This window comes from Squalius cephalus (assembly GCF_949319135.1).
Source record: "Squalius cephalus genome assembly, chromosome: 3".
Lineage (NCBI taxonomy): Eukaryota > Metazoa > Chordata > Actinopteri > Cypriniformes > Leuciscidae > Squalius > Squalius cephalus.
In genome coordinates this window covers 33,905,081-33,929,387 of record NC_137124.1, presented here as the reverse complement: position 1 = coordinate 33,929,387, position 24,307 = coordinate 33,905,081, and the positions used below count along the sequence as shown (strand labels likewise).

At 37.5% G+C, this 24,307-nt stretch overlaps 1 protein-coding gene across 3 annotated transcripts in view; it reads right to left on the bottom strand.

The window, feature by feature from the left end:
• The window catches only part of kcnq1.1 (potassium voltage-gated channel, KQT-like subfamily, member 1.1), a 33,544-nt gene extending 17,642 nt beyond the window's left edge, over positions 1-15,902 (bottom strand). Inside the window, exons 1-11 of one of the 3 annotated variants that reach the window (XM_079865388.1) lie at positions 15,364-15,902; positions 9,323-9,413; positions 2,064-2,190; positions 1,858-1,936; positions 1,648-1,744; positions 1,136-1,276; positions 901-1,011; positions 719-814; positions 523-624; positions 195-333; positions 63-89 (exon numbers count right to left, since the gene is read on the bottom strand). In XM_079865388.1, the coding sequence (XP_079721514.1) occupies positions 63-89; positions 195-333; positions 523-624; positions 719-814; positions 901-1,011; positions 1,136-1,276; positions 1,648-1,744; positions 1,858-1,936; positions 2,064-2,190; positions 9,323-9,413; positions 15,364-15,638 (1,285 nt within the window). In that variant the 5' untranslated portion in view covers positions 15,639-15,902. Of the gene's footprint in view, positions 1-62; positions 90-194; positions 334-522; positions 625-718; positions 815-900; positions 1,012-1,135; positions 1,277-1,647; positions 1,745-1,857; positions 1,937-2,063; positions 2,191-9,322; positions 9,414-14,645; positions 14,758-15,363 lie in introns of those variants that run through there. The other 2 variants (XM_079865390.1, XM_079865389.1) reach the window with 2 other exon arrangements.
• Between the last annotated feature and the right edge of the window lie 8,405 nt (positions 15,903-24,307).

Genomic DNA, 24,307 nt, shown 5'->3' with positions numbered 1-24,307 from the left:
AGGTATAGGGAATAATAGATAGCAAGTGAGTACAGACAAGACAGACACTAACTGAAGCTCACCACATCTTCTGAGTGTGTTTGCCCCTTCTGTGAGAATGGAGAGGTGAAATAAAGGATATCAGAGGAGAGATGTGAAAAAACAGAAAAGAGGTAGAAAAGGTCAACAGTATCTTAGTTTATTGTTGGTAATACCTGACTGTTGAATACTGCTCACTGAATCTTGTCCGCCATCCCTTCCATCATCTAAGGAATCATAGGTTATGGATGGTACGGTGGGAGAACTCAGCCCATCATCCCTGTCACTACTCTTAATTTTCCTCCTCATCTTCATCTGTCCGAAGTAAAAATCGACAAAACCTTTACCTCTTTTCTGGTAGCCTACTACAGTTTGAAACCACATTAAAATGATGTTGGTTTTTTCTTGTTTAAATTATAAAATAAAAGTTCCGATTTCTACATTTGTGCTTGCAAATTGTTATCCAGTCCATCTGTGCAAGCATCTTTAAGTAGGTAGGCCTACCTTTAATTTAGGGCTAGACCATGAGTTGTTGAGGTTCTTCTTCACAAATAACTTGTAGGTGGCAGAGTCAGGGTTCTCTAAGGCAAAACACCTCCAGGATGCCTTTATCATGAGAATAAAAGAAACAGGATAACTCTGGAAGCTCTGACTATCCTCGTGACTGACAACTGATAAGCAATATTACATTTATACACACCTGTATCAGACATGCAGCTGCAGGAATTTGCCTGTTGAAGTGTTTTTGCCTCTGTTTCTGCTGTACCTTCAGAGCAAAACCGGAGCCTAGGATTCCCTGTGGGGTAATACAATCATTCTTCTCATACACTTGCCTGCTGTGCGAGGAACAATTGCTATGGCTATTAAATCTCTGTAACTTACAGCAGGGAGGGCAAAGAAGGAGATAGCAAAGACAGAGAAACATGATGCAATGGTCTTCCCTATCCAGGTCTGAGGGACCTTGTCTCCATAGCCAATAGTGGTTACTGTCACCTGAGCATATGTACAGAAAAGACATTGACATGCAACACCCATTACTCAACTCGATCCAGTTCTTTGATGTATGTCTTCAATTATCCATTGTGTCAGTGAAAGGTATGGGTGGGGAGCTACCTACCACACCCCACCACAGAGCATCAGCATAGCTGCTAAACTCTGTGAAACCTCTATCATCCACTGCATCCTTCTCTGCCAGATACACGAAGTAAGAAGAGAAGATGAGCCCAAGGAATCCGATATATAGAGTTGTGATCAGTTCCTAGAAAGAGAAAACACTCACTACAACTATTTTGCATACACATTCACATCTCATTATGAAGTGCTATCTCTGCTAATGCTGCAGCGTCTTCATTCTGAAATATTTATTCTCAAAAGAAGCCATTTATTTTCAGAATCGTGCTTCACTGATATGCTTTTGATTCACTAAAAATGGCTCTGCACGTCCCTATAATTTTTCTTCTTTGGAACATCATTGACGAGTTTTTTTTCTTTTTCTTTTTTTCTTCTGTTGGAGTAAATGGAAATGCAAAAATAATATTTGCATCTATAGAGTACCTCTATAGAAATTGCATGCAGTCATTTTTACTTCCCCAGTACAAAACGTTAAATATGAAAAGGCATATGCTTCACCTGTCGATGTAGGAAGACCACTGATCCAAGCAGCCGCCACGTTCCTCCCTGTCGATCCACATGCAGCATTCGCAAGATTTGGAGGAAGCGGACTCCTCTGTAAACAACATCATGTCATGACTTCAATACAGTACATCTAAGCCGACTTAATCCTGTACCACAAGGGACAAATAGACTTCAGTGACTTATATATTAAAACATTAACCTTACCTTACAGCAGAGGTGGCAAAAACCTGACCTTTAGAACCAACTACCAATACAATAATGGAGGCCACCACCACAATCAGGTCTAGAACGAGAAAAACATGCAAACATGTCAATAGCAACAACAGAATCAAGTTTAAAACAACACTGCTTTTATGAATGCACCAGAAAATACAAAATAGGGCGTTTTGAAAATTCATTCACACACTCACCAATAACAGAGATGGGCTTTCGGGCAAAGCGAAGCCTGCCCAGAATTCCCACATATTTACTCCGGCATCCTGCTGACCACAGACGTACCACATACTCCACACCAAAGAACACTACCAGCACAAATTCCTGCCGAATGAAAGAGACAGACACACTGTGCTTACACAAAAGAGCACTAAAAGCATATCATAGTGATATTATGTGCTCATGACAATGAGAAATGATTTAGCTGAAACATAATGTGAGATTTACTAGAACATAACAACGTAAGTATAAAGAGCTAATTGATTCGACAGAGACATAATGTAAATTCTGTGCTATAATACAACTCTGTAAGTATAGAGAAGTAATTTATTTGAGCAATGAGATGTCTGCTTTGAGAATGGGTTTAACAATAAAGCTTTATTGTGTGGAAAATGAGAATGGCTGTCATTGTGGAGCTCCTCGGCTAGATATTCCTCATGAGCAATATATTGCCTTTTAAAATATTTATGAGGTATGTCTTGAACAAAATCCTCCACTGTTCTCTGTGCACCTATTGCAACTTGATGCTGCAATCCCATGACCGAGATATACAATGACAGCTCTATGGACAAAGAATCCATTGAATTCACCATATTTGTAGTTTGCATGGGACAAACGATTATAAATATTTGGTCATGCATCATTTGGAATGTAGTTTGCAATGCATAAAGCACAATAATAATATACATGGGATGCATGCAACAGATGCATATTAAGAATTCACAGCCCTGACACAGGGTTGTGTGAAAACACACACTGGTGGTTCATGGTCATGGCCAACAACAGCAGTTGCCCTTGTCTCCTTCTTAAAGAAGAGAAAACAAAAGAAGGCTGAGAGTCCGCTGAGCGCAGGCCCTTTGAGAGCTGCGAGGAACCAGACATGTATGAGTTATGAGGCTGGCCGTGAAGCCCTCTGTCACATAAGCAGTCTGGAGAGCTGGATCCAGGTCTGAGAAGAGGCTAAGAAGGAGCTTGGTCAGCTGCCTGGGGACGGATCCTGGCACAGAGCCGGCCAGTTCGCTTGCCTAGCCTGTCTAAAGCGCCTCCGAAATGAAATGAAATTACAGGCACTGCCCTATCCTGTGGGAACAGACAGAACATGAGAGGTGGAAAAAGTGAGCCGAACCAGCAGAGGTCACAGCACAGGAAAGAGACTGCAAGCAACTAGACTGAAAGTAGGCCAACTCACTGTCTACAATGTCATATGCAATTTAACATGTTTTTTAGGAATATTTTAGAAACAATAATCAGCTATAATACATGGCCTTAAAAAAATCCTGTTTTCTTTGTTCATGCTTTTCTGTTGCCATGGTTTTTGATTTGCCCTCATGTGTCTCACCTGTATCTTGTTAAGTATCTTGTTCAGTCCTATAGTTTTCCCTGTGTTTATATAGCTCTGTTTTTGTTTTAGGGTACGTTTACACGACAACGATATGCTTAAAACTGAGAAGTTTTTCCTTTGAGCTTTCCGCGTACAGACGACACCATTGTCAAAACGATCCCACGGAATGGGGATTTTTGTTTCATGTATTCTTGGAGATGTGTTAGTTGAGTTTGTTTTGATTAAAGAACCGCATGCGATTAGATCCTGCCTTTATTTTTCGTATTTATTTCAACCCATTGCTGACACTATGTACTTAACAATTTGATACAATATACTAATATTGTATCAAATGGTTAATAATTTGATGCAATATACTAATATTGTATCAAATGGTTAATAATTTGATGCAATATACTAATATTGTATCAAATGGTTAATAATTTGATGCAATATACTAACCCCTAATCTTAACCCTACCCTTACACTATTTAGAATGTTTTTAAAATAGTAAAAATAAAATGTTTTTCTAACACTCTAACTATATGTCAGATTAGCAAGGCCCATTTTGTTGTCTCCATGCTCTGGGTTTCTCTGTGCGATCTAATTAAATCTAGGCTTGCGATCACACTGACCAGCTGGCATATGAAAGGTCTGGGTGGACGGCCAGTGGGCGACAGAGGCCATGGGATCAGTTTTGGGGAGGGGTGGTATAGGGTGAGAGGAAACAGGACCCCAGATGCAAGGGCCTCTCTCAGTTACCATGGCAATCAGATATCCCATCCAAAACGCAGCTGGAATGCGGTCGCCATGGGTGAGCAGAGGAAGGGTTCACTGTAATAACAGCAAGGGCCAGCTGACCCTTGTCCTCAATCTTATAAGATTACATTAAATATTAAAAATGGACTTATTATGAAGCACGTGATTTGGCATTGAGTGACTTTTTCTACTCCAGCCTTTTGTGCTCTAGCCAAAGCAAACACTTGAAGTCTGATAATAAATAATAGCATTAACTAACCCCTCTTGAAAAGAAAGACACAAAGCAAATATATTATTGGTGTGACAGTGAGAATTTGAAAGGAACTAATGTGTTCTTAAAGGGATAGTTCTGTCATCATGTCGTTCCAAACCTGTATGAATTTCTTTCTTCTGCAGAACACAAAAGATAATATTCTAAAGAATGTGGACAACCCGTTTCTTTTGTATGTTCTGAAACGTTAAAAATAAGAACAAATAAAATGTTTCATGAACGATGTATAAATAATGTTTTTGTGCTAACATTTTGGGAACATTATTAAAGACCAGGGGCCAGATTAGAAAGAAGTTAAAGGGCTATTTAACCTAAAAATAAAAATAATTTCATTAATAACTCACCCTCATATTGTTCCAAACCTGTATGAAAAAAAATACTATGGAAGTCAATGGGCGCCGTCAACCGTCTGGTTACCAACATTCTTTAAAATGCCTTCTTTTGTGTTTAACAGAAGAAAGAAACTCGTTTGGAACGACATGAGGGTGAGTAAATGATGACAGAATTTTCATTTTTGGGTGAACTATTTAACTCTTCTGACTGAAACGTTACGCATTAAAACATTTGTTTGAAAAGGTACGCAGTTTTATCTGTTATCTCAGGTCTTTACATCCTATCACACTCAACAGAAAGGCATTAGCTACTGTGTTGGGGGAGGGTAACTGACTAGATGCAGTGTCTTATCAGTGCAAATGAGATAAAGGTGATTTGTCCAAACACTCTGAACATTTAATACTTTGTGGGTTCACCTCATAACAGTGAATATCCCTTCACGTAAATAATCACAAAAATTTGCTTTTAGACAGCTAAAATGCACTGGATAATGTTTCTATTAGCTGCTCGAATCACAAAAAGCCTAAAAGCTCTTTTGACCCAGTGTTAAAACATTACAGCAAATTGTTAAAATACAGCAATAAATGCTCATTACACATTCATGGTGCTTTCAAATAGAAAACATTTCATCATTATAGAGGCTTTTGTTCGTTTTCAGTTTTATTAGCCATTCATGGTGGGCCTTGGTTAACACTGACAAAGAGAGAGACATCTGTGTTCTGTCTAATTAGGGGAGGGTAATATCTGTAACTGATAATTGCCTGGAGAAGGAGTTAGCACCCCGTGGCAGGACTACTGTCCTCGCAACACCTAGAGACTGAGCTTGAGGATGTGTTAGCACACTTAGCATACGGAGGAAGTTTGGTGACAGCTATGACACTTTCTGGGGGACAGGGAAGCATGTGAGAACACAATCCTCGGGTGAGGGATTTCTCAGTGCGTGTGGTGTCGGGTCAGCCTAGTGTCCTGTGTGACTTCCAGCACCCGTGTGTGGCGTAACGTCCTGTGTGACTTCTGTCGCCTACCACTGTTGAGCAGGTAATGATCAACCTCTGAGGCTTCACCCCAGAAGTGTGACACACACAATAGTCTTTTTTCCTCACAGAATAGGATCAGTTAATACGTGTCAGCAGCATGTGTGTGGCTGTAAGGGGTGCTAATGTGCAGTAGCTCTCCTTGCTCACAGTGAAACAATGTCATGCTAATATAGATTAACAGGGCCTATCAAGACTTTTAGTGGCTGACACTGGAAAAAGTGGTGAACAATGATCTAAGTTAATGATTAATTTACACTTAGTAAGATTTGCCTGATAAGCTTTAGCTTAATTTACATAAGCACTTACTCAAAGTAAAAAAAAAAAAAAAAAAAAAAAAAATTGGGATCATGATATCCTACCTCTGCTATACCAGTAGAAAGGGGGTAAATTATGGGTTTTATCTATTGATTTTTTCAAAAATACATTAAAAATGAAATGTGTAATTTTTTTTTTTTCATTTCTGAATTCAAATTTATTTTAATATTTATTTTGGGGCATGGACTGTTCTGATGTCATAATGAAGAAAAAAAAGCCAATCATTGAAAAGAAAACAATATTTAGTAGTTTGGTATATTCTTTAATTATTATTTTAGAGATTTTTTTTCCCAACAAAATGCTCCACTGCTAATTAATATACAAAACCTCTTTGTCCGCTAAATCAAAGTCATGTGGTTCAACCAACAGAAAATGATATCAAAGAGAGGACCCTTGTAAACTGTGTCAAAAGCAATAAATCGGTTGAAATATCAGATAATTTGACTTTTTTATGTTGTGGGTTCACAAAAAAACGTATATAAAAATATATTTAAAAGAATAAATAATAATTAGATAACACGTTAGAACACTGTTCCGTCTTTAATGAATAACTTCACAGGAACAAATGAGGAACACAATATTAACATTCTAATAGTAACAATAAACTGTGATTAACAAATCCTTAATACTGCTCAGTTGAATGCAGTAGTTCACTATTAACTAATCAATAATAATTATTTCATACCTCCCAGATAACTACTATTTACAGGTTTATAATTAATGTGAATAATGCATAATGTATAATTAATTCTAGAGTGAAGATCATGGTAACCCACTAGTAATGACTTGAGTATTACCAAATCCTTCAGAACTAATTATTTGTATCAGTATACTAAAGAGAAAAGCCTGATCACTCCCTAATACTGAAATCATTGTAAGCATTTGAGGTTTTTGTAACAAAAAAAAAAAGTAGTTATTGATTAGCTAATAGTGAACTACCTCACTCAACTGAGCGCTACTACTTACTAAATCAGTGTTTCTTGTATAGTAGTTACTAGAATGTTAATATTGCGTTACTCATTTGTCCCTGTATAGTTATTTATTAATGATGGAACAGTATTATAAAGTGTTACCAATAATTATATGGTAACACCATATGAAATTCATCAAATGAATACAAAGTCTATATCACAAAGAACTTGGCACATGTGTTTTAAACAAATTTTTTTTTTTTTTTTATCATGGACACTCTTATATGTTTATGACCCATAAACATCTTATGTGCTGTAAAGAATCATACATTTTGATCATGGCTTAGCGAGCAGTTTGACTGTCTTGAAAAGCCGTAGAAAGGGGCAAGTCTGCTTTTGTTTGCCTCAACAGCTGTGAGACGCAATGTAGAGGGCCGTGCCTCATTAAAATAGGGTGTGAACGAGGGGGGTAGGGATGACATGGTGATTGGGTCTAAAGGAAGGTTTCAGCCCTTAAAACAAGTGTTCTACTTCCTGTGAGAACATCCTGCTCCCTCAAGTGACTGTATCCACCCATGCTAAAAGTATGCTATTTGATTTTGGATGATTGCTTTTTAACACACAACAGACAACACCTGTTGTAAGCTTGATTAAGCTCAGGGCTGCAGTAGCCGGATAGCTAATCCGAGAGGGCCTTTTCTGCATCAAACCCTAGACTCTGCAGAATTAACTTGTGATGCGAGGCATCAGCTAATGAACATGAAGCATAGATTTAATCCCATTAGCCGGTGGTCAAATTGACCTCTGACATGCAGTCACTGGGTTATAATCTCTGCCCCTCCCTTTCTCCTTTTTCTGCCATCCTAAGACAATTGATTCTCTTTTGTCTCTGTTCCTCGACCGGTAAATAGGCAGCCTAAGCTTGCAAACAGGCATATTGCATGGGGAACATTGGCTAATATGCACATATGGCATTGAGGCTCTGGAAACAAATGCTAGCTATTGTTTTTGAGGATGGTATTGATGGTATTGATGGTATTAAGGATGGTCTGTTCTAGTAACTACTATTTAACATAGCCTCTGTCAGGAGAAAATGCTTCGTCGAGCACATTAATTACTCGACAGACTGTGATCTGAATATTGATCAAAACAAAGCCTCAGATGCGCTAACAAGGCCTGAAGCAATTAATGCTTAGCAGAAACACTGCTATGGATTATTGAACAAAGTAAACAGAATGATTTAAGAATGCCAGCTCAAGCTGCCATTCTAGACAACAGAACACCTTCATTTTCTGTGAATTGAGCTGCCTGTGTGATATAGACTTTGCAGTGTCTGTTTTCTGAGAGGGTTCTCAGGCCTTGAATTCATTAAGGCAGTGTTAGTACTTAAAGCAAGGAGTGTAAGGAGGGCTGCCCAAGAAAATCTCACTCACTTTTGCACATTTAAATCTGCTACGCATTTCACCTCCCTTTTCTCGTTGGATTGGCCAGTTTTGAATGGCAAAGAGCAAGATTATCAGTGAATAGCAACTCTTCCGTAAATGACTTCAGAAGACCTGGAATAGGGCACATGGATAGTTTACTGTGCTTTTTGGAGCTTGACAATCTTGAAAATCTTCTCATCCCTCATTCTTGTGTTCCACAGATGAAAAAGGTGAGTAAATTATGACAGTTTAAATTTTTGGGAGAGTTCTTCCTTATATATATAGGCCTATATATAAAGCAATAAAGGCATTAACCACTGCTAAAATTATTGGGTCTATTGTATTAATTTTTTTTATTTTTTTTATCTCCATCTCTGAGTCACGTTGAAAAAAGAACCTGCTAAATAAATAAACATCAATAATGTGAGTGTTTTTTTCTACATTAGATGGGGGCAAAAACTGTAAAGCCACAGTCAAATGGAACATGCAAAATGATGAACTGCTGCCCTCTGCTGGATAAAACCAAGGGCAGAGAACACTACGGAGAACAAGCTAAACAATGAGCTACACCAAGAGGCTATGTTAAATTTGAACATAAAATCTATATCATCTTCAAAAACAATAGCTATCGTTTGTGTCAAAGGTCCAGAGCCTCAATGACATATGTCCGGTCAAAGTTGGAAATATGTCCCCATGCAATATGCCTGTTTGCTACTTATGCTGCCTGTTTACAGGTCAGAAAACAGACATTTGAATCAATTGTCCAAGGCCACCAGGGATTATAAACCTTAAAAAGCAGCACAATAATTTAAATTCATATAAAAAAAATATTTAACACACTATAAGTCTAAAGCAGTGAGACTCACCACCCAGAATAGTGTTTTATTAGCCAGTGTTTGATACTCATCAATGGTGGACAGCACACTGAGGATCAGGCAAGAAAGCACAATGAGGAATCTGCAGGGGGAAAGGAAAAAACGTCAATATGGCATTTTAACATTTAAATACTAAAATGTGTGTGTGTGTGTGTGTGTGTGTGTGTGTGTGTGTGTGTGTGTGTGTGTGTGTGTGTGTGGTCCTGGTAAACCCTATGGTATGGGGACAAAATGCCCCCACAAAGATGTCAATATCCAAAAAATCTTTGTCCTCGTGGGGACATTTTTGGTCCCCATGAGTAAATCAGCTTATAAATCATACTGATGATAGCGAGTATTATTATTTGTATTTTTTTTTATGTTAAAAAAACAAAACAAAGTTTTCTGTGATGGGTAGGTTTAGGGTTAGTTAGGGGATAGAATATACAGTATGTACAGTATAGACATAATTATATCTAAGTCCCAATAAAACATTGAAACCTAGAAACGTGTGTGTGTGTGTGTGTGTGTGTGTGTGTGTGTGTGTGTGTGTGTGTGTGTGTGAGAGAGAGAGAGAGAGAGAGAGAGAGAGAGAGAGAGAGAGAGAGAGAGAGAGAGAGAGAGAGAGAGAGAGAGAGAGAGAGAGTGTGTGTGTGTGTGTTTAAATAGATACTTTCTTCATCCCTCTTTAGTTTAGGGTGCAATTCACAACTAAATTCTTAACTAATTAACTACAACTTTTGCCTAAATAAACTTCTAATTACTGCTTTGGTAGTTAGTAAGTTGTTAAGTTTATTAATGGGGTATAGATTAAGGGTTGTAGAATATGGTCATGCAGAATAAGGCATTAATATGTGCTCTATAAGTACTAATAAACAGCCAATATCCTAGTAATATGCTTTTTAATAAGCAACTCAGTTTAGGAAATGTATCTTTACTCGGATTCACAGCCTATAATAGTCTGTTCAAAGAAATCAGAACATGCCAAAAATATATTCTATAAAGGGTTCAGTTTCTAAACCCTTGCAGAATCTACAGTAATACAGTAATACTGTAGATTAAACACATCACAGCACGGTCATCATGTGTACTCTCAGTCTAAACAAAGTTGTAACTTCTGAGACAAAAAGAAAAGTTATTTTGGAGAGAAAACAGTTTGTTCACAGACAACTATGCAAATAGTATATTCTCATGTGCTTTAAACTTGTTGATTTATTTTAATCATAATTTAGTAATAATCATAATTGCCAACATAAAGTTATCAAAATTTCCAACAGCATATGAAGGAGAAGACAAAAACAGTTTGTTGGTACATCAGGTGTGAAAGTCATCTATTAATTTAATTAGGAATACATTTAATCTTGTAATTAAAAATGTGTTTTAATCTTCTCTGAAATGCACATCGCTAATATTCAGCAACAGCTATTTCTCCGTGTTTGTTTTTGGCAGTGATGCTTAACCCATTACAACTGCTCTATCAGCTCAATAATTCATCAGTCTGACTGCATTAACAATAAAAATGAAACACCAAGAGGTATGAAACCCAGCTGCCAGACAAACAGTGCCCAGCTGTTGCCTGTCATCACAAATTCAGAGGGAGGGACCAGAGATGTAAGTAAACATACACACATAACCGATGGCTGCCTGACAAATATCTATCTTATTATGTAATTATTACTGCTGAATGACCTTGAACCTGCCACAAGCAGTCTGTGAGAGAAGTTACATGTCAATAAACATGCCACAGGCTACCGTACAATGCAACAAGTAATTGATCTGCCAATCCGCAGCGGTTAGTCAGGGATAATAAACACAGCACAGCTCACAGCATTAGAGATAAAATAAACAGAAAATAATCAGGGCAATGAGAAATCATATTTTGAGAACTGGAGCTAAACAGAATCAGATTTGCATGAGGCAATTTGAACTATTCATACCTGCAGATAGCACTGCAATGAATAATATTTAAGCAGTTTTGATAAATGATATTTGGAACCGCTATAAATATTTGCCTCATCACTGGTGTCTTTGGTATGTATCTGTATAGTGTTCTGCAAACTAGTATTTATCAGCATTGTGCAGCATTCAGAATCAAATTCAGAATGCCTTTTAAATTCCAATTCAGTTCCAATATCATTTGAAGTAAACAGGATGCAGAATTGCAATCCGAATTAGAGTGTAAGGAAGTTGAGTTAAATTGAACACTGCATCTTATATATTGGGCAGATAGATTTTTTATTGACTTATAATGCATTCAAGAGATATCAAACCCATCTTTTAATCCCGTGACCGTGCTCTGCTGTTTCAGCTACAGGAATTCTTGAAGTGAAATTCAAAGAAATAACCGTCATTTTGAACCAGAAAATTAAAGTTTGTCAAGTCATTTTTGGCTTGATGAAGCCTTGTTTTAAAGTTTTGAATTGTTCAAACAAATAGATAGATAGATAGATAGATAGATAGATAGATAGATAGATAGATAGATAGATAGATAGATAGATAGATAGATAGATAGATAGATAGATAGATAGATAGATAGATAGATAGATAGACATTTCATTCACATACAATGCTGGGCAGAAAACAATAAAAATGTATGGAGCACAAATACTAGTTTTTCCAACAGCATGTGCACACGTTCACAAACAAGGTTCACACTTTGACGATAAGTGCCTTTCATTCCTCCATGGCTTTGCAGTCTTTGAAGCAGTGATAAGCATGTGCACATTCTTGGCTAACATACCCTGCCTCCTACACACACGCTTCCATAACGCTTCCGTATTCAGGCGAGACTCCTCAATTTCATGCTGCAGATGACAGGGTGGTCAAGTGATCGACTAGTGCTCAAGACCATACACTAGCAAGGCATCAGGTGAGGATGAATTATGCACTGAGGTGCCCGGAGAGTCCAGTTGTGCCCTTAAGCAAGGCAATTAACCTCAATTTGCTCCATAGGGACCATCACAATATTAGTACACCGTAAATCACTTTGAATAAAGCGCATATGCTACATGACAAGCCACCAGTTAATTACAGACTAACCTCCAACCCTCAGCCTCATGCTCATCATTCTTACAAACACATTAAACCAAAGTATAATTTAAATGCTCCATGATCTTTTACAGTTTTTGTACAGTGATGCAGCATCTGACACCCTCTCACTCAGATTCCCATGTTCTCTTGGCATCTCTGCCCAACACCACTGAGTCACAGGGTTACCAAACCCACAGGGCCCCTGCTGAACACAGTCACCTCTGCAGCCAAGTTTAGCTGCCCGCTATCACCTCCTCTCCTGCTAGAGATATAGTCCATGAAAGGTCCCAATGAGTTGAGTCATTTTGACAATTACAAAACAGCCACATTCTGCTGCAAAGCATCCTTTTTTATTCATTACACTGAAAAAATGATTCTTAGATCAGTTAATACTAGACAAAGCCATACAGCCAAAGATTTATTTACTTGATTTTGAGTTTATTTCATTAACTAGGCTACTATAACACAATTATAGCAGTTTACAGAAGCTCAACTAATGCATCTCAAAGCTGCTTTTATAATACAACATAATTTGATTGTTTTTTATTTTATGGACTTTTAGCTTTTACTTTTTTTTTTTTTTTTTTTTTGGTAAAGTGTAGTACATAAAGCAAGGCTTGGAGAGAGAATTGTCTCGAATAAACCAAACCAACAAGAATTGTAAGCTAGGTAGATTAATGCACATTTTTTAAGTTTAAATAAAATGGTTTAGTTCCATTTGCCCTCTTCACTCTGTCACATAAGTCCAATGATGAAGAGGAAGTTACAAATAACGACTGACTTTATTAAACATAAGCCAACAACAAGAAACTGCGTGCAATGCCAGACCAAGAATGAGTGAAGGTGAGGAACTTTAATACTCATGGTGATGAACTAAATAATGAACAGCTGTGATGGTTAAATGAATATCCATTAACTGATTATGGCGGGAAAAGAGGAACAAAGCAACACAGGCAAACAGGTGATTAAACCGACTGATAGAAAACAAAACCAAAACTAAGCATAACTGTGACAATATCATGCACTATAGGGCATGATTAATTAATATGGTTGCATTGTTTGACCACTTGCCATTTGTTGTCTTCTTATTCAAAGCAACTTACATTGAATTTAAAGCACACCTTTTATGTCAATTCGTGCGTTCCAAGGATCACGCTCTACTGTTTGAAGTACAGGAACTTGCTGTGTTTCATGTACTAAGTGTTGAGGTCACCGTGTGAGTGTTTATCACCTCACCAGTATTCATGTAATGAGTAGGCTACTCATGTGACGTCATCTCTTTAGTTCAGAACTACAAGCACATTGCTCTCTGAGACAAATGTTAAATATTCTTCTGATCCTAGGCCAAAATCTGAAGTCGAAATGATGGCAGTGTCAGAAGATTTGACGCACAGTCCTGCAGAGTGGCATCTCCTATGACACCGTCAAATCAAAAACCAGTGCAGAACCTCATGGCGCAATTACTGAGACAACGACAAACCACCACTTGCTCCACACACATCGATGTCGTTTTTTGTTTTGTTTTTGTTTGCTAGCCACCATTTCTATCCCGCATGTAAAAGCAGCTCACAGTCAACGAACGCGTCACGGATTGATGTTGTAAAACTCCGGACGAGTCTTCTTATGTCTTCTTCCGTTTTTTATGTGTCTTGACTGCTGTAGAGTCTGACATGAATGACAACTGAGATCCTATTGTGTGACATGGCTTACAGCGGGGATAACGTTTGTACAGTCTGACAAGCAACAGTCTTAAAGCACTATTATAAATCGTACAGTGTGTAACCCGGCTTAAGGCATGCACTCATTTATGGACATTCCTCATAGATGTAGCACATAATACTGAAACAAATGTAAAACCATGTAAATAAAGGGAAATATAATTACGTAGACAATTAAGTAGATTCATTCCAAAGTCAAAAAAGCTTTGGCAGATTTTTTGGTGTTACGAACACCTTTTTTTATACAGGGTATCATTCTCTTTCTTTAGTTTTTACTTAAAGGAGAACTCCGGTCAATTTTAACATTGTGCTAATTTTTTTGTAAATTTGGAGTCCTGTCAGTACAGAGAACAACGACATAAATCGGTGTTGCCTACACCGTGTTATCCTTTTTTAAAAATTTGCACCCTGTTGACTTCAATGGGTCAAGTTTTAAACCTGCTTTTAGCCTCTTAACATCCTTGATGTGTCATTACAAGTGCCCAGCCATTGTGAGTGATTCCTTCAGAGTGAACACGGGTGAATCTGACTGCAGTAGATGTGAAAGATATTAATAAAAGTGATGTTAATTCAGCCAGCGCACATACCTGTATTTTCTTCCTGTTTTCGGTCGAAGTCCACAGTAGTCGATTGTCGAGTTCACGCGCGTGATCATAGGTAACTAAACCTATGCGCGTGAACTCGACAATCGATTACTGTGAACTTCGACCACAGAACACAAGGACACAAGCTGTTGTAGCTCCGCCCCCTGTGCTGGGAGCAGCAGCTCATTTGCATTTAAAGGGACAGACACAAAAACGGTGCGTTTTTGCTCACCCTCAAAAAGTGTAAATTTGAACATGTTATATAAAAATATCTGTGGGGTATTTTGAGCTAAAACTTCACATACACACTCTGGGGACATCAAAGACTTTACATCTTGTGAAAAGGGCATTATAGCCTACCACCCCTTTAATAGAAAAAAAAAACATCATTGAGTTTTATGTTGAAAATAAATGCAATAAATTGTAGTGCAATAAATTCATTTTGGAATATATTAATAAAATGTAGTATTCGTATACTGAAGTGCTGCACTAAAGGGATTTTTTCATGCAAAAAGTGTGTGTGGGGGGGGGGGGGGAACAATTATCAAACATTTACTTGAAGAAGTGCCTCTTGTAACAGTAAAATAATTTTAAACACAAATAGACGTATTTCTTAATCTAAAAATATGGCATGACGTTGTAGACTATTTCTCATTCTCTGTAAAAAAGCAGATACTCACAATAAAATACAATAAAATACTCAAAACAATAAAATACTCACACTGTAAAATGATACACAAAGCATTTCCAACCCGATGGTCTCTCCAAGAAATTATATACACGTCCTTGAAAGAAGGACCTAGAGAGTGAGGGACGGGTCGCGCTGTACACGGACATGCGGGGATGGAGGTGAGATGCCTGGCGCTGAGTGATCACTGAGGTCTTGCCGAACCGCACACTGTCATTTCGCATGTGCGGACTTTCGTTCATCTCCAGTTCCGCAGGTCCAATAGTCCATGAACGCTCTGACGCTGTACTGTGAGGTGGAGAGGTCATGTTGCTATTGAGTAGAGACTTTCACGCCTGATCTCTGCACCCAATTTAAAACTATATCAACTTTTGGTGTGACGGCAACAGTGACAGATGACTTGGTCCAGGTAGTCTTTATTCCTTGCTTCTCTTGCGCTCAAAAAATGTAGAAAGTACTTTCTGCATCGCTTCATTCGTGTTTCATGGTGAACAGCAGCATAACGACTGAAGCAGCCCATCAGCAGCAGCACTTGACTGTGTCTACCACATAAATACTCATAACTCAACAGTGAGTGACGTGCCAGGAAGCACATGCCATCGCCAACAAAGGTAAATTAGTAATTACGCTCAATATCAATATCAATATCGTGTATGAAGTATTCTAGTACGTTTCTGTAGACTGAATTCTATGCAATGCATAGATGCAATAAAAATATTATTCTAATATTAATATTATAATATGAAAATATAATATTACAATATGAATATTAATAAGTCGTCTAAGGGGTTGTAATCTAGATTATAGATGGAGTGGGTCGCCCCCTCATGGGCAGCGCCATGTTGACATCACATGACCAGCTGTGTCATGCAATTAATAATAAGTTAATAATAAAAATGTGTTCACTTATAAAACTTTTTCCCCCTCATCTCTCACTCTACAGATAAACCCACATACCATCTTTAACTAATAAAAGCACAGCACATTGAATTTTTTTTACATGAATCTAACAATTGGTTTTGTGGATGTGTGCACTACGAGATGGAGAAAGACATGGACAAAAAGTAGAAAAAAGATAGACCGCTTTGGTGTGAAATGACAGCAGATAGTCGCAAATATTATGCATTCATACAGATGTCAGTATAAAGTCAAAACTCTTGGTATTATTGGAATGATTGAGACCCAGATGAACATTTAAAAAACTTTAGTGAGTAAAAAAAAAAAGTTAGGAGGCATGTATGTTTAGACAAAGGTGAAGGTGCAGTTTCATTCAGCATGACCTTGAATTGCTGCCTCACCCTTGAGATGTCAGGAAGGTATTGATTTACTGAGATGCAGGTTTCAAATACTGTCACATGGAAGTGAAGTGATGACAGATACTGTTGTCAAGTAGATATTAAGATAGGCCAGAGAGAGATGAAGGCAGAGATCATCTGAACATAGCTTATCCTCAAATACTTTCAGTACTGCAGAGTGCAGACAATGACCAGACTTGCTATAAGGTTTTTGTTTAAAAGGCTGTTGTGTCGACCTCACAAATCAACTGTTTTTTCTTTCTTTTTTTTTTTTTCTTTTTTTACTGGCATGTCTCTTAAGTGTTGAGGACTAGTACATCTTTGAGCCTACATTCAATTCGAGTAAAACTGTTAAAATCAGATACTCTAAGACTTTTACTCAAGTTGAATAGGAATTGGTTACTTGTAACCCGTAGTGGAGTCATTTTTGCTGTAAGGTAACTGTACTTTCGCACTTAGGGTTAGTTCACCCAAAAATGAAAATTATGTCAGCCAGTTACTCACCCATGTTGTTCCAACCCCGTAATTTTTATTTATTTATTTTATTTAACCGTTATTTATCCAGGTAACTGTTGACTGAGAACCACTTCTCATTTACAAACATGACCTGGCCAAGAGGCTACAGAAACATACTGTACGTAGTCATGACACATAGAACAAGCAATTAAATTAAAAAAAAGATTTACTTGTGTGATAGGTGTTATGAGTGGCATGAAGAAGAGATGACAGATAGAGAGGTGTCTTGGCCAGGATTGTCTTGTATATTAAGAGAAACCAATGATGGAGCCGCCGGGTATGAAGGGAGGGCCAGCCCACCAGTTTATACAGGTCACAGTGATGAGTGTGAAAGGGTGCATTAGTGGCAAAACGGATGGCTGAATAATAGAGTGTGTCCAGTTTTTTCAGGGCTGTGTTTGGTGCCATTCTGTAGATAATATCGCCATAGTCCAAAATTGGCAGTACTGTCATCTTAACGAGGGTGCATTTGGTAGCATGAGTAAAGGAAGCTTTATTACGGAAAAGAAAGCTAGTCTAGCTTTGACTTTTGTTTGAAGGTTATTGATGTGTGTAATGAATGACAGGTATGAATCCAACCAGATGCCTAGGTATTTACTATTTATATGTTTTGACATACTCCAGAGCCATACTGTTCATGCAGGTGATTGTAAGTGGAGTCTTGGTAACAGGTTTTCGGCTAAAAAGGATACATTTTGTCTTACTGTTGTAAAGGGACGGTTCGGAGTAAAATCAACCTAGGGTCCTTTGCACCATGACCTCAAGCCAACCCCCCCCCCCAAACCCCCCCCATGTATCTCGTAAATTACCCCACTATTAAAGCCCGGAATGGTACCAAACTTATACAGTAGTACAAATAGGTTCTGCATAAAATCACTTCAGTGATTTGGGAAAAGCACGTACAAGTCCTGGCAGAAAGCGATGCATTTTTTATAATTTTTTTTCCGAAATGTTGACAACTTAGTGTTAACTAATAATTGTTGCAAACTCATACTACCAACAAAATATTTGTGCATTCCTGGAACTGGGCGTCGTTACACTACATCCTTATGCATCACTTTCTGCCAGATTTTTACGTGCTTTTCCCAAATCAAGGAAGTGACCTCGACGTCCGGGTTAGCGGTAACATAAGCTATCAGGCAAGTGTTATTTATCAAGTTTATCAAGCGACGAGAATAATTTTTGTGCGCAAAAAAAAACAAAAAAAAAAACGACTTTATTCAACTATTAATTTTCTTCTGATGTGAGTTCACGAGAGCGCCACGACACATGCGCGAGAACTGAGAAGATGACGAAGATGAGTCTCGATGTAGTGTTTAAAATGGTTCTAATGTGTGCATTTCCTGGATATCCGAATCTTGAGAAACCAACGAGAAATGTAAAAGTGCCTTACCAATGCCGCAAAATGAATGGCTTACCTTTCACACTTTCCCATCAAATTATCGTGAGCGTCATCTTCTCAGTTCTCGCGCATGCGTTGTTGCGCTCTCGTGAAGCCCACACAGAAGAAAATGAATAGTTGAATAAAGTTGTTCTTTTTTTTTTCTTTTTTTTGCGCACAAAAAGTATTCTCGTCGCTTGATAAACTTAAGATTGAGCCACTATGTAAAGAAAGACTATACACGCCTATAGACTGAACACGTAATATGCATGCACATGGTGTCACTGTTTTCACAAATTCACATTTTTGTGGTTTACACGGAGACGATAAAGGTATCGTTTTCAAAAAACTTGCACGTCTTCAAAAGTTTGCGTTTTCAGGCCCCCAAAACCCCAAAACAAAACAAAAAAAGTTTCTTTAGAGACATGGTTTTTAAAGTTTACCTGCATGCTTTAAAAGTGATGCAGGAAATGCCATTTGATTTAAGCACATTCAAGTTTGCAATCCCCCTAGTGTTATTAAATAAAGATATTTCTGAATGTGGCATAAACTGTTTTTAAACTCAGCTGCAGTATTTTGTAATGTACAGTAGGGAGCAGCATTTTCACTGACCTTTCCTCTCTCCCTTGTCAAAACAGCAAAACATTATCAAATTTTACAATTCTGATCACCCACTGGCTTTGAGTAGACACCTTTACATAAAGTGAATAAATTATAAGAGTGGCATCACTGAAAACAGAATATGCTTTCATAGGTTACTAAAAATCTAGCAAGAAACAAAGTAGATCCTAAATGCTATCTCCTTCAAGTGAAATGCAGCCCTTATTCCACAGCCTAGATACATCCTGGAAATTTCTCGTATGGAATTGTAAGAAACGAACATTCATAAATGGGTTAGGCCTACTCACATACTGCTCTTTATACATACAGGCTCCAGATTATTTTATTTCTGTAAGGAAAAAATGAATTCACCTCATGCCTTCCCAGAATGTATTGGAATAACAGGACTTCTAGTGTAATTTGTTAACATAAAAAAAAAAAAATTGCATTATTTAATGCAATAGCTAATATCATGAAATGATGAACAGTAGTTTTACATACCTCTTTTTTATGAATATTTATATTCATTTCTCTATATATAAAGCTTGTCTTTGTTAATATTAATTTCTACATTACTAGATTTTTCACCAATTTGTTTAATACTGAACTTTTTAATGGTACTTTTCCTGACCTACTTTTTGCCCCCAAAGACCGAACATGAGTAATCTTAGAATGGCGATGTGATTCCCTTTGCCTGCAAGCATGACTTCAACGCAGGCTGTAAGCTTTAATTGGGCCCATCTGCTTCTTGGATCCTCCACAGAGCCCTCTAATGGAGGTAAACGGAGGTATTGGATCTAAATGGCAGAATATGGATCTGTAATGATCCATTTTGCTTGAGAGACAGGAAAGAATGACTATTTTTGTCTTTTATGTGGTTTGTTTTGATGTTTGGAGCAGATGCTAGTGCTACCTATGACTCCCTGCTGAAGAAAAGAGCTGGCTGGTGAAATGTCATGAACACTTTCTTTATATGGTGGATTTAATGCGATGTTTTTGAGCACCGACCATACAATGAACTGTATCATAAAGCACCTATTGGGGTGCCTATTGATTGAGCCCTGCAGAGCTCAAATTCATTACAGCTGAAGTGGCTTTTGATAACTTGTTTTTATGTATTGCCTAGAAAAGTGCTTCTCTCTTACTGAGTAGACTCTGTCGATTCTCTGCAACTTTATGAAATTAACCATTGCCAACCCTCAAGCGTATTACCTCTCTTCACTCCATCACACCCTGCGGGATTAAACCCCTCACTTTGCACGACTTTGTAAGCATTGGTGTGTGTGGATGGCTGAGTTCTGAGGGAGTCTAAGGTAAAGCAAGCCGCGTTGAGCTCATGCTCAGTGAAGTGAGAAAAAAAAAAATCACTGGATATTTTTATCCACAGTGCTGGATTGAAACAACTGGAATGGGCTGGAAGTGAATGTTGAACACATCTTCATGAGATAAAGAGATTCTGTTATAACTGATGAATGCCCAAGAGTATCTTTGATCAAGTTGGTGGGTTACTAACAGATCTTCTATCCTGGGAAGAACAAGTATATTTGCTTGGGAATTCAACGGTGTCTGCCTTTTATGCCTGGAATCATTGATCTTCAATGCATTTTATGTCAGCTATGTCAGTCATTGGCCGGGATAAAGTCCCTGGGGCGGTCCGTGAAGCTGTACAAAACCTTGAATAGGTACTGATCGAAAAGAGAGGATTCACTGCTGACATCAGGAATACTAATGTAGTTTTAGTTTTTTAGTTTTTTTTTACACCTGCAATGAATTGGAACACAATAGATCTTCAGTGCGCCCTTGCTTGTCTGTCTTCTCATGGACTGTAAGTGCTTCCACCTCCACTCACCTCTCAAATGTTGTCGAAGCAATATACATCCAGACTAATGGCTTATAAACGGCCTTTTATCGACAAGTCACCGTGTTCGAAAGTGCACTCCGGAAAAAAGGCTCAAAAGATGGTGACAAGTTAGTGCATGGAAAGAAGTTGCACGGTTTCTCAGACCATTGCGAATAAATAAAATACATAAATAATCAAATATAATTCAAATGATTACTTTTCCTGTGAATCCATTACAGACAGTGATTAGTACCTAAAGTACTAGTAGTAAAAGCTCAATATCTTTTCAGAACACATGCAGGAATTATGAACATTTTAACATTTAAAAACAAACTGAAAACTGAGTAACATTTCATTAACATTAATTAATGCAATAGCTAATATGAAATGATGAACAATAGTTTTACATAACATTTTACTGTATATTAATATGTATACAAATTCCACACAAAAATCTTTGTTAACACTCATTTCTATAATAATGCATAATTAATATTTCACGTTGTATAAATTAAGTTTGTGTATTATGAATTCATATTAATAATTATATAAATGTAATTTATATGAATACGTTTATTTGAGAGTGTTTTAGGGTATAATATAATTGTGTGGTTTGGACGAGTTACATGTGAATGAAGTAAAATTAGACAGAATTACAAGAGTAGCAGGTAAAAGTATAGGATCTAAGCAAAAGTCAGTCGCTCAGTTATATCAAAATGCTGTTCAGAAAAAAAAAACTTTGACTATAACAAGAGACACAACACACCACTTGAATCATGTTTTTGAATTATTACCATCCTTACAGAACACCAAAAGCGATTAAAGCAATATATAAACTAACTTTTGTACCAAATGCAATACGTCTTTTGAATAAGAGGTAGGAAATGTGAATATTTTAATCTTTGATATTGTGGATGTTGTGTATTGTTAGATGTATCGGGTGGATGTTGTGTAAATTGTTTTTGTGATTGTATGGCGAGACCAAAGACCAATTTTCAGGTAAGGCTGAACAATAAAGTACTACTAACTAACTAATATGAACAATGAACAATAGTATATTCATAAATTAGGTTGTTTATTGTTAGTTTTATGAAACCCATAATACCAACAAATTTAACATTGTTTTAAGTGTTACATTTAAATGTTCTTGATATGAATAATATCTAATTGCATTCATATTGCTCTAAACCTGTGTGATATTACAGCATATTATTTGTGTTGCTATGCTTCGGTCCATTTTTAGGCTTCGCCTAAATGGTTTCCAGTATTTGGTTCCATTGATTTTTCTATCTCATAGATACTATGTTTAGACCCACTGAAAAAGTATCTGCTGTTGAGTAATTGCTCCTTTGCTGGTGTTTCACACAAACATATGTACCAGAACACATTTGTGTTGACCGAATGACTGGGACTCTTCATCTCCCAAGAGCCAAGAAATGGAAGAGTTCACCATTTTGTGACATCACACAGTAACCTTTGACGAGAGACAAGGATAGGGTGGTGAGTCACTCTTTCCCACCAAGACACTTTTTATTCCATGCTGTTAAACTAATGGGATCAGCACAGAACAACAGCGACTCTGCTGAACATGCCAGTCGCAGACAGATCAGGGGTACGGCTCTCAACTCATGCTACTGTCACAGGCGCCGTCGTGCAATGCCACGAAGTGACTTATGGGTCGCGAATGAAACATCACGTCTCATGTGGATGGGGACGGAATTCTTGCAGAGAGGTGATCAATCACCAGATCCATGCAAATGTAGCCTTTGTTTTGTTTATGCCTCGGGAAATTCAAAAATAAACAACATGTAATGCATAACAATTAAGAGCTTCTTTGTAACCTGTCTGATATTACAACATGTAAACTAATCTGCACAGGAAGAAACATGGATTTGCACAAAACAAACTGTGAGGAAGTTTAGATACTTTACCCCAGACTGTGGTAGAGAAGTGGTAGAGAAGAGGATAATGACAAAATTGGAGCTCATAATAAAGAATTCTTCATACCCTCTCCACAGTCCGCTATCTTGAAGCACCTTTAGCCGTCGGCTTGTTCCAGCACTCTACTCTAAGAAACACTACTGGGAATCATTCCTGCCTGCTTCCATTAGGCTGTACAACGCTGTTTCCTTCTCACGTGCTGCCCCACACATTACTCCTGCAGTTTCCCTTGTCAGAAGTAATGACATTGAACAAGGTCACTCTTTCCCATGCAAGAACCCATTAATGGATAACACATTCATATCTCTGACTGTAATGTATGTAATTCTACAGAACTGCATGGTCCGCCTTGTTTAATTTCCATAAGAGGATATATATCTTGTGCGCTTTACCGTGCACCTAAGTTTCCCACAGGGATCAATAAAGCACGTTTACCCATATGTTGTAAGCCTTAAATTTTAACGAATGCGTGTGAACTAAATGATAACATCAGACAAATGTTCAATGCTCTGTATTCATACTATTTTTCATTAAAAAAGAATAAAAAAGACAAATATGAAATAACATCAAATATTTAAGTGACACCACATGGCTGTGCTGATGTAAGAGCGTGATATTTCTTCTATACAACAGTTCAAAAAACAAGAGATTAATATTGAGAAACTTACATTCTAAATACAATATTGCCAGCGGCTTTGTCTGTTTTTGCTCCACCAACGAAAATAGTTCCATATAAAGTCACAGCAGAATTGACCATCTAAATTATTCGGTGTTGTGAATGAATGAGAAGAGTTGATGATTCAATGACCCACTTATAAGTAACTTGTTTCTTACCTGAATGAACCAGTTTTTTAAATAATTCAATGATTTAAATTAAATACCATCATGTTTTTCATTCCTGAATACATTAGTGTTTTGAGTTAAGCGATTGAGTAAATGGTTCAAAGAATGGAGGATTCAATGACAGTTCAAAAAACATGAGATTAATACTGAGAAACTTACATTATATCCACAATATTGCCAGTTACTTTTTGGTCTTCCAATAAAAACAGGTCCAAATAAAGCCATAGCAGAATTAACCATCTGAATTAATCAGTGTTGTCAACGAACCAGAAGAGTGGATGATTCAATGACTCATGCACAAGTCGATTTCTTTATGCCTGAATCCTGAATGAACCAGTTTTTCTAAACAAGTGAATGGTTCAATAACTTTAAAGACCTGAAAGAATCAGTGTTTTGAATGAATCACTTATTAAAACAATTACTCAAAACAGCCACTTGACACCACCTACTGGTGTAATGATGTAGGAAGAGTCACTAAGGAAAATCCCAGTCCGTCTGTGTTTTCGCAGTCATAATTACAAATGTCTATTTAAAGTTAATCAGAAAAAAAAAATCACAAGT